The sequence below is a fragment of the Semicossyphus pulcher genome, unplaced genomic scaffold (genome assembly GCF_022749685.1).
Source record: "Semicossyphus pulcher isolate SPU_LCO1_2020_fin unplaced genomic scaffold, fSemPul1.0.p SCAF_15, whole genome shotgun sequence".
Taxonomy (NCBI): domain Eukaryota; kingdom Metazoa; phylum Chordata; class Actinopteri; order Labriformes; family Labridae; genus Semicossyphus; species Semicossyphus pulcher.
Genome location: NW_027211659.1, coordinates 11,088,717 through 11,099,728, shown reverse-complemented (window position 1 = coordinate 11,099,728; position 11,012 = coordinate 11,088,717). Strand labels below are relative to the sequence as shown.

The following is an 11,012-nucleotide window of genomic DNA, read 5'->3' as shown; positions in this document are numbered from 1 at the left end:
CACACACACACACATCCTCTCGCATTCCTCTCTCCTCCACTCTCATCTCCCACCGCCACCCCTGTCCCTCCCTCTCTCTCTCCCACTGCCCCTGGCTCCGGCTCTTCTCTGCCTCTCTCCAAAGCTGTTGTTACTGCGCGGCTCCCGCACATCATTCCACCGCGATGGAAATTAAATGAAGGTGGCTTAACGCTGCTAACAGAGGCATGTAACCAGGGGGGGAAGCTGCTCTGCCAGATCCTTTTCCACGGGCTGTGGATTTGCGCTGCCGAGGCGAGGACACAGCAATCACTCAGCCATGCAGAAGCCCAGACAACAGGACTAATCTCTCCACCTGACTTGTGGAAGCTCCACTTTTTTTTTTCTTTCTGAATTATTTATTCCTCGCTGCCAAAGAGTGTTGGGACAATGGAGCCGGAGTGAAGTAGCAGGTAGATTTGTAGCCTTGACTGCAGTCTGCAGCACACATGGATGTGTTCAGCTTTGTGAAGATGCCAAAGCTGTCAGGGTGAGTCCGACGGATGCCGCCGTGCCTGTGTATGTGCCTGCTCGCTCTCTCGTAGGTGCCGCTTTGTATGTTCGCACAGGCACGACTCAGAGGGCGACACATGTTGATTAAAAATGCTGAGTTATCGATTGCTCGGGAGAACAAGTTGTGCAGTCATGTATGATGTGAAATGAAAGAGCGAGTGGGGGGAGATGGGAGTGGGGGTGGATGCAGGAGCTGATGCGGTTCATGTATTTAAACTGTCTCAATCTAAGTTCATACATTTCTTATAGTGCAGACGGCGGCTGTGTTTGTTGCTTCATGTGTTTAGTGATGTTATGAAACCATACATGTCCTGAAGTGCTGCAAAAAGCCGCTGCGTTTGTGTCAGATTATAAATCACTTCACTTAAAGGGTCCATGGATAATGATGTACCAACAGCAGAGTTGTAACTCATTATCAAGCAGCATATTTTGGAAGAATAATATGAAATCTACATAAGTTATTGAGCATGATCTGCCTTTCATCATTAAATATCAGCGGTCATTTGATGAGTGATCAAGTTCACACACCTACAACCAGAACTGGAGAATGAACTACTATAGCTGCTGTAGCAGTTCAACCATTTTTGGTTGTGTACATAAAATTTGGGCGAACAAAACCCCCATAAAATGTAAGTTTTATTCTTCTTCTTATTTCCTCTATTGGGCAGATTTTATTCTAAGAGAATAAAAGTAATGTCGACTGTGGGAAGTGTACGATAAACATGTCAAACTCCCCAGGAATTTGCTCATTTCCAGGGCAGACTCCTCACCTCATGCACCCGTGGGTCTGCTAGATTGAGTTGATCTGCCCCAGTGGACAGTAATCCTCTTGGGGATTTGGCTCCATCAGAAGCACCACAGACCACTGCTGGTGGGAACAGCTGATCATAAGAGGGAATCATTAAATTAGACGCTGTCACAAGAACGCACACTTTTGTTTCACTCATGAGTCATCAGCAGACTGCGCTGACATTTTCCTTAGTTTATTTTAATGGACTTTAAATTCGTCCAGCTTTGAAACATTGCATTTTTTTTCCTGCTGAAGCTAAATCCCAGCTTCCCTTTAAGGCCGGCAGGTAGCAGGGATTTTCCATCAGATGATAAGACCCTTGTTTCCCACTTAGCATCCCTCCACGGCAGCGTTTCTGACGCGTCTCCCAGCGGACCCCCGACGTCACTGCATGCTGTCACTGTTAATAACGCCACACAGCGCTCTCCCTGATTATGAGTTACCACTGCTACACAGGCTTTTTTTCTTTTTTATGTTTTGTTTTCTTCCTCTCGGCTGCCAGCAAGAATTTCAGTCAGCAGGATGCTGCTTTCGTTAAGGTTGATGTTCCACTTTGCAGAGAAGCCCACTTGTATGTATTTAGAGATGCACAAGAAAGGGAACATTATCCTTCATTGTCCCTTCCTGCTGCCTCGCGACGCCCCCAGATGTGTCTCATGTAGGAAGCGAAATTCAGCTCCTGCTGTCGTGTTTAAATCAAGCAAACATTCCCGCATGTTTGATGATCTTTTAGTGACGATAAATTACTCACTCTGTCATCTCGTGTCTGCAAGAAACAAGTTTGACCAAAGTAGTTTGAGCTCTGTTTTAAGCTTTCCATGCAGAACTTTGGCTCAACTTAGCATAACACTTTTAATACATGCTGTGGGTGTTTTTAAATGTTTATTCAGTAACATCACTGTGGCCATAATGAGCATGAACATCATGTATTTAACGAGAAAGTGTCAATCAATTTGCAATGATTGCCTGACCCAGAAGTGTTGCTAAACTGTTTGTGTAGGCGATTGCAGCGCATGCATTAAAATACGTCTCTATTATATGTTTCTGAATGCAACTATTTTTAGTCGTCCTTATATAAGAGATAGATGCGTTCATTAAATGCATGAGTGGAAATGATTTTCTGGATGGAGAGATTCGTCTTCAGAGTCGCACACAGAGTTCTCCACAGTTAAAGAAAATCCAGCTGGAGCGCGTTACTTCGCTCCTGTCCGCGTTTATTACACAAAATCCATTATGTCCGTTATGTTTAGCCTGCAAACTTTTATCTTTTTTTTTTAACACAGGAAATCACTGGTCCAGACGCTAATTGATTAGCCTAAATGTTCATCAGAGTACACAAAGAGCAAAAGATCCGTCACTCTTAGCCGTTCACATCAGAAGCTCTCGGGGAGGAGGCGGATCACAAACGGCTCGGAGGGGGGGGGTCAGGAGCGGGAGCCAGCTGGCTCGACCACGAGGTCCCGGGCAGCCATTTGTTTCGTTCTGTCCTTTTTAGAGCTTTTAAGCATAAAAGCAGCGAGAAGCACAATGAGGTGAAGGAGAATGCGAGTCTAGTTCAGTGCCCACGGGTTTGGTTCATCACTATATTTGGTTAATGTTTTACATAAAGAGATGTGGAGCGAAGGAGGCCTCAGGAGAACGCGGAGGAATAATGACATAAGGATGAAAATCTGAACACCCAGACATCCTCCTTTTGTATTTAAGCCTACTTGGGTTTTTTTTTTTTACAGCTGATGTAAAATGATGAATTCAGTCTCAATACAGGGAGAGAAGATATTATGGTCTAATGAGAAATGTGTGATTTATCCACTGTTTCCTGTGTTGTAAGTGCTGCAGCAGACTATCCAGGTTTCAAACAGCTCTTCAGTGGGATAATTGTTTCACAGTTAAACAGGTAAACCAGAGGCGGGGGGGCTGCGAGGCTCACTTACTCTCTGTGAAATAGCAGGAGGATCGTAGTGGGTGGGCTGCTTCCCAGATGCAGTATTATTCCTACCCAAAGGAGATTAACTAACCAAAAACCTTTCTATATCGAGGCACCAGAGAGCTGCTCAGGATAGTGCGGTTGCCCATGGCAACAATATCAGTGCTTCCAAAGACAAACACAGAAATGCAATATTCAGTTGGAATAATGGGGGGAAATAGGCGCTCATATTCTGAAGAGTTATTATGTAGAACATTTCAATAAGACTCAGTAATGAACAGAACTGTAGCGAGCGGGGCCGCCTGATTGGGCCGACTTGACGTTGTTTCCGATTCTTTTATTCATATGTAAGTGTTTCCTGTGATTTTCTCTCTGATGTCAAGTAAACACAATGTTTAGTGCTGTAGAAATCAAACATGTATAAGTTATAGAATGGTTCAGAACAGCAGCATGAGTCGCTACAAGCTCAGCACTATTTTGAAATCACTCATAGCTTATGTATAAATAGCAGTGCACTGTATAAAAAGCAGACTGGGCTATGTTCTATTACGCGGCCATATTGACCCAAGGATTAGAGCCAAGGTGGTGGCTGGAGAAGTCAAGCAGAGGGCAGATGTGGTCTGAAACAAAAGGATTAAACAGGACGGAGGCCGTCTGAAAAACGAGAGGAGGAATCGGGCCTCTAATCAGAGCGGTTCCTCTCAGTCTGAGCCTCTTCTCCGCTGCACTCCCCAGCCTCCTCCCGGGAGCTGGGCATCTCATCTGCTGTCCCTCCGCAGATTTCATATCCAAACAGAATCACATTAGCGGTCTAGCTCTGCATAAATGTCTCTGTTTAATTCGAGAGCGCCGAGAAAGCCGCGTCACTGCCTCCAAGTCATACTTGAAACACCTCACTCTGTGTCTCATACGGAGAGGGAACAAATCTGTTTATCCTGGTTTAACTTTGTGTGGAGTTTGGCTCATGTTTGGAGATTGGTGAAGATCATCCCAGGTTTCTGATCCTCATTAAACAGTCGATTCAACAAACTCATAAAGATTTGAATAATTATATCTTTAAATTTCTTTGTAATGCAGCTAAATATTGCTCAAACAGAAGGGAGCAGCTTGTTCATACAGCAGCTCCTATGAGACTGGATCCCATACTCAATCATACACACATTGAAGTGGCTACACTGAGAGAGAAGAGTGTTTAGTTTAGTCTGCGTAGGAACACTTCCTTGTCTCTTGCCCAGTGCATGCTGAGAAAAGCTAAAAAGACAATGGTTAGGCTTTATATTAAGGTCCTTTTAGTTCAAAGGTATATTAATAAGACCCTTATAAGTCCTTATAAAATGCTTTTTAACATTAAATATATGTTAATAAGACTATATAAGCGTATAAACGTAAACCTTTCTCATCATCATTGTTCATAATAGCATTACAAACTCATTCATTGAGTCTTGAGTCATTTATTATGCCATTGTTAAGCCTACTAAACTTTACAGTTGCTTTATTAAGGTTAATGCATACTTTATTATGCAGTAATTAGGAATTAACTATGCGCCTAGTAACAGTTCAATATGCTTTTTTGCAGCTTCTGAATCTAAAGTGAGAACAGTGCAGTAGCTGCAAAAAAGCATTATTAACTGTACAATGTTACAATTTCATTTAGCAGACGCTTTTGTCCAAAGCGACGCACATCTGAGAGTTAATACAACACAAGCAACGGTCAAGACAGGAGGGAACAACGTCAGTCAGTGCCAACAAGCAGCTTCAAGTGCGATCAGACACAGGTACCGACAGGCAGTGCACAGGGCGTTTTCTTTTTTTCTTTTTTCTTTTATCATCATTATCAACAACATCAACAAGGTTAATATAGTCATCATCATCATGAATATCCTAATCAACATCAACAACATCCTCACTGTCATCATCATCAGTAGCCTCAATATCATTAAGTACAGAGGAGAAAGAGCTGGGTCTTTAGGTTTTTCCTAAAGGTGGAAAGGGACTCTGCAGACTGAATGGAGCGCATAATAAAGGATTTATTAACCTTAATAAGGGACTGTTCTCACTTTAGATCCAGAAATTGCAAAGAAGCATAATTAACTGTTAATAAGTTGTAATAAAGGATTTATTTACCTTAATAGGGCATTGTTCTCTCTTTAGATCCAGTAGCTGCAAAAAAAGCATAATTAACTGTTAATAGTTGCATAGTTTATTGCTACTTACTGCATAATAAAATACGCATAAATCTTAATAAAGCAACTGTAAATCTTAGTAAAGGCTTAACAATGGCATAATAGATAAGTGAGTGAGCCTCAACGAATGAGTTTGTAATGCTATTATAAACAATTATAAGAAACTTATAAAGCTTTATTAACGCTCTTAAGTTGTCTATACGTTGTTTACAAGTTTCTTGTGTGTGTTGTTGTATGTGCTTATGAATGTCTTATATACATATATTTAATGTTAATAAGCATCTTATAAGGGTCTTATCACCCATTAACTCACACTTATTACAAGGACCTTAATATAAAGCATTAACAAACTGATAATAAAATGCAGAGTTTGATCCTCTGGTAATTAGTACATAAAAGTCTGTACAACTTTGCTGCTACGTCAACACAGGACTCATTGATGCAAACACTTCTCACAGGAAATAACTTTCAGAATGCCTCATGGAGAAATAACACTCCTTTAATTGTCCATATGTGCAATTGCAGGGCTGTGGCACCACACTGTGGTTTCATATAGCCGACCCTCACGGAGACTGTCCGTGTAAATTATTCAACCAACTTGAGTGTCTGTGCTGGAACGTCCTCTCCTTAGCTGCGGCTTGTCCATAATGCAAAGTTCCTCACTGCATTTACAGCCTGCACGACACACACCATAACACGTCTGATGAACTCGCCTGTGTTCGGAGAGAGATGAGAGGGAAAGTGAACGACTGTGATAAAGCAAGGATCACATTGTTCATGCAATTTTTATGAAGGGGCTGAAAAGTGATCTTTTTCCCATCTCGGAGACAATTAAACTAATAACTTTCAAATTATAGTCACTGACAGGGTTGGATGAGTGATAACTTAACTGTTCATCTTAATAAAGATACCAAGATGGATAGAGAGAATGAAGTTTTTATTAAAATAGTTTGTAGTCTTCAAATAAAGATGATAAAACTCTGATGTTAGCTGCTGTGGCTGCAGACTTTTATGAACACTGATTTCAACTCATGATAAATCATTTTATTCTTTTCCTTTTGTTGTAATTGTTCTTATCTGTTAGAGATGATTGTTTCCTTACTACAAAGAAACACAAAAAAGTTGCTGTGTCTTTTGTAGTTTTAGTACAGCTTGTCCTGGGAGGATTCCTTTGGGAATATGCGTCCAGCTTTGTGTTCTTATTGTCCTCCCTGTGACTCTTGGGTAACCTGTTCATGAATTGTGCAGCGTGGCTTGCCCACTTGGCGCTCGATTACTTAGTCCGATGTGACCGTGCAGGCATCATTTATTAATGTTAGCTGTGGAAGATCAGTTTCACTGTCCACCATCGGCTCAACCTTTTCAGCCTCTCTGAAAGCCGGAGAGTGCCTCGACTCAATGGCAGAACGCAACCTCCCGCCTGCAGACAAAAGAAATCAAAGATCACATTATCTATGACTGTGCTGTTAATACAGAAACTCCGTGGCTCAGGGACAGGAAATGGATTTTGTGGAACAATTTGAAACATATTTTGAAGGCATAGCGTGTGAAACTGTGAGTACAAAATGCTTTGTTGTGTTGTAGACTTTGAGAGGTGTCAAACATATCTTTGCCGAAAAGAAAATGCTCCCATCAAAAACAAAATATTCATAGTCTTGTGTTCTTTGGCCTTTTATTTGTAACATCTCTTGACTTATTTGAGTTAGCATCAAACGCTGATCATGTTAACACGGCTGCTTCCCAGAGGCTGAAATGGAGTGCACAAGTAGGTCTCATCAATGGGGTGAACATGGCTCCAACAGTGTCAGACAGTATCCAGTTGTGTCCACACACATCATTTGAGCTGCAGGAAATGTGTTCTAAATATACACCATGGAGGCCAGCTCCCAGCTAATGTACTGCAGGTCAGATAAATCCATATCTATGTGGAAACACTAATATCCCCCAAACACGGCGCCGTATTGGGAAAGGATTCACGCTGCTTCCTGTGTTCATAGACCGACTTCCGAATGTCGCACAAAACAGAAAAACAACATTCTCAGCTGCTGTTTTATGAATTAAATATGATTTAATGTAAGCAGCAGCACTTAGCTGTGTTTTGTTGATCAATTGACGTGAGTATACTTCAGCTTAGGTTGCATTATTCTGCCGCCACGTGCCTCACCTTTCTCCCAGCTTATACATTCTGATGATAAGTCGGCAATATTTTATTAATGTCTCATGCAACGGACACGTGGGTCCATGCAGACGCAGGCACACCCACCACACTAACACACACACACACACACTGTCAGGGTGATACAAGCACAGTGCGCACAATTTATTATCACCGGTACAGTAACTGGGGAAACATTTAGAGGGAAAGAAAGAGGAGCTTTGAATAATGAATGCGAAGAGCCCTGTTACACGGCAGACAAGCCTTTGAAGTGACATAACTTACTGCCACCGCTTGCATAGCATCACCAGTGTGCCGACACAAAGACGGAGATACAGGGAAGGCGAGGAGGGGGGGGACGCTGCAGACAAAGAGACAGATCAAAACATTTTAACCAATTACTGCTCCTGTGAATACCTGCACCTTCCAACTTGGCAGAGTGTAAAGGAAAAGTCTGAGTTTTGTTGCTAAAATCAGCTGAAATTGAGATTTCACACAATAGACTGCGATTAATTGTTGTGTGACTGATGGTTAACGCCGGTTGGGTCCTCTGATAAACTTTATCACGTCGTCTTGGCATTGAGCAAATCAAATTAGCACTTTATAAGGAAATTCCTTCCGGGCTTCTTTTATAAAGAATGTGCTGACATCTAGAAATAAAACCAATTTCATGCCTCTCAAAGCACAAGAGTGAAGCATGACAACGCCGCCTGTGTGTTGAGCTTATGTAATTAATTTGATTTGTATTCACTGAGTGAACTGTAGCTATGGGACATTGTTTATCACGCTGCAATCTCATCACTTGAGTGGAATCACTTCACATCATCTCTCAACTCTTTTATATCTATTATGATTTAAATATCTCCCTGACATATATTATTACAATAGTCTCTTGAAATTACATAACTTAGGTCTTTTAGTTGGTTTAAATGAAACTACATATTATAATATGAAGTAGGGATGCACGATATTATCGGCACGTTATCGGTATCTGCAGATAATGGCTTGAAAATGACATATCGGCATTGGGAGATAAAACACCGCTTTAATTCTGCCTAAATACTCGATAATTCCCTAAAAACGCTTTACATAATGCTACGATATTCTTGCCGCGAGTGTGCAGGCACTGCCTGCGCAAAGTTCTCAACTATATCAAATAAAGACAAAAAAGAAACTCGAGCCAATGAATACAAATTAAACAACTTTCACAACTCTTAACTAGCTAACAGTTAGCTCACATTCTCGTCATTTTACCGGACTTAACAACATCAAACACGCCGAAAATACACTTGCGGCCAAAGCCGTCGCTAACAGAGAGTAACATAAACATCAGTGCAAAACTAACTTAACTTAACTTAAAATATTCATGGACGCACACACGATAAAAAGAGTCTGTCAGCGGTCACTGATGTCTCCGTAGTAGGTGCAGTAAACAAGTCCGGGCATGTCTCCCTCACTGCCGTGTTTCAGGGGGGATGCTGCATTCAGGTGCGCTCAGAAACGTGAGTGATCCGGCACGTGACCTTTTGTACAACGCCTCTTCCGTCAAGCGTGAAAAGGGTGCAAGATGTCTATGGTATGGCAGCTTTTGGCCACTACAATAAGAGTAGGCATGATATCAATTCCACTACAGAGGAGACTTGATGTTCTTTGAAATTAGGTGGAAGAAAATGTGTCAAATATATCTGTATCGAAATCGGCAATTGGCTGGAAAATATTGGCATATCAGATTTCGGCAAAAAATCCAACATCATGCATCCCTACTAAATTTCTCCTCCCTTTCTCCCTCTGAAGCCACAGGACCAAATCGTCAGGCTGGCCGCCCCCTTCAGGGACCTGGAGCTCGTCACAAGGACCCCCCAATGGATGGGACATGGGCACCAATAGAGAGGGGCGTGACTGCTACATCAAGTAAGTGCCCTGTGTTTAAAGAAAACAGAGGGGGAGGCTTTCTCCGTCCCAGATGTTTCAGACGCTTTGCCAACCTGTGATTATTCCAGCCACGTCACTGCCTCCACACTGTCTCCATCTGTGCGTTCAGAATACTGATTGTCTGTTCCCTCTGCTGCTGCGCACACTCTGCCCCTGCCTTCTCTCTCTCTCTCTCACTCTCTCACTCTCTCACTCACTCTCACACACCCACAGTACTCCTCATGCAGTCTCCCAAATGCAGAAGAGGGCTTTTGGGAGAGTGTGTGCGCTGCTGCTGATGAAAGAAATTCACCTGTGTTTTGATGTGAGCGTCTGCGCCGTGCTCAGAGGATGTGGGGTTACAGTGTTAGCAGCGTAATTGATCCTTTGTAATTGGCACTTCTGGATATCCGTGCAGGCAGGTAAAAGGAACTCTCTTTATACTGTCTGTTTGTGTGCACATATTCTAATGTAACAAGTGAGTGTTTGCTTGTTGTTTGTTCTGCTAATTTGGCTGGGTTTCCCTTTATTTGTTCACACTTGAGATGTGCAATATGCATTCACACTAGATCTAAAAATACTGCTGTGTTTATGAACCCTGTGCAGAACAAGAGTCATTCGCTGAATGTTTGCACCTTTCATTTGTTCACACTATTCTTCCATCTGCTCTCTTAATTTCAATTCTAATGAAATTCAGTGCACAGTAGCTTTGTTGCATCTCTGTATTGTGCACAATATCTGTATATTTGCAGGGGAATAGGAGGTGAGCACTTGTCACACACGGGTTATAGCATGAGAAGCGTGATGTCAGAGGAGTTATATAAGAAGTAAGGAGCAGTGAAAGTGCTGGATGCAGAGCGTGCCTGGACGAGGCACATCACGGAGGCTGTTTTGGCTCGAGCTTCAGCTCCTCTAAATATGACAAAGACTCGCGAACAATCGAACGTCCGTGCCTTTGACCGTTCGCAGTCACGTGACTTTGTCGAGGCTTCAGGGCGCTTTCACTAAATGTTGTGTTTCTCAGAGGAACACATGTCTAGTCAGCGTGACAGGAGCACATGAATAAAGCAGGAGCCATTTAATATTTACAGTGTGACACAAGGTTTTTAACAGAGATGTGATGCACTGGGGACTGCTGTGAGTATATTCAGGAGGACAGGGTAGATGTTATCGTTGCAGAGATGATTAGCGCAGACTTTCTGAGCATGAGATGGCAGAACGGCTCCTTTCTTCCCACAGTAAACAAAGATCACAAAGATACTAATGTGAACAGTGGTTTTATTAGTACTTAAATTGACTTCATCAAAAAATGTACCACAATTATTAGGGGGGGAAAAATCACAGGAGTGACACAGCAAAAAAAAGAGGCAATACAAACTGGCTGTGGTTGCATAATTTGCCCAAAAAGCTGTTCCACGCAGGACAAATATAACCGCCTCTGTAGTACCAACATAATGTGAGCCACGTCAAAGCGACCTTTCAGAATAAGAGTACCAGAATAATGCTTTTGCTAATGAG

General features: G+C 42.3%; 1 protein-coding gene across 2 annotated transcripts in view; it reads left to right on the top strand.

Annotated features, from left to right (window-relative positions):
- Nucleotides 1–428: 428 nt before the first annotated feature.
- The window catches only part of frmpd4 (FERM and PDZ domain containing 4), a 30,893-nt gene continuing 20,309 nt past the window's right edge, over nt 429–11,012 (top strand). Inside the window, exons 1-2 of one of the 2 annotated variants that reach the window (XM_069663351.1) lie at nt 429–508; nt 9,378–9,494. In XM_069663351.1, coding sequence (XP_069519452.1) covers nt 468–508; nt 9,378–9,494 — 158 coding nt within the window. In that variant the 5' untranslated portion in view covers nt 429–467. Of the gene's footprint in view, nt 509–9,377; nt 9,495–9,782; nt 9,917–11,012 lie in introns of those variants that run through there. The other variant, XM_069663350.1, reaches the window with a different exon arrangement.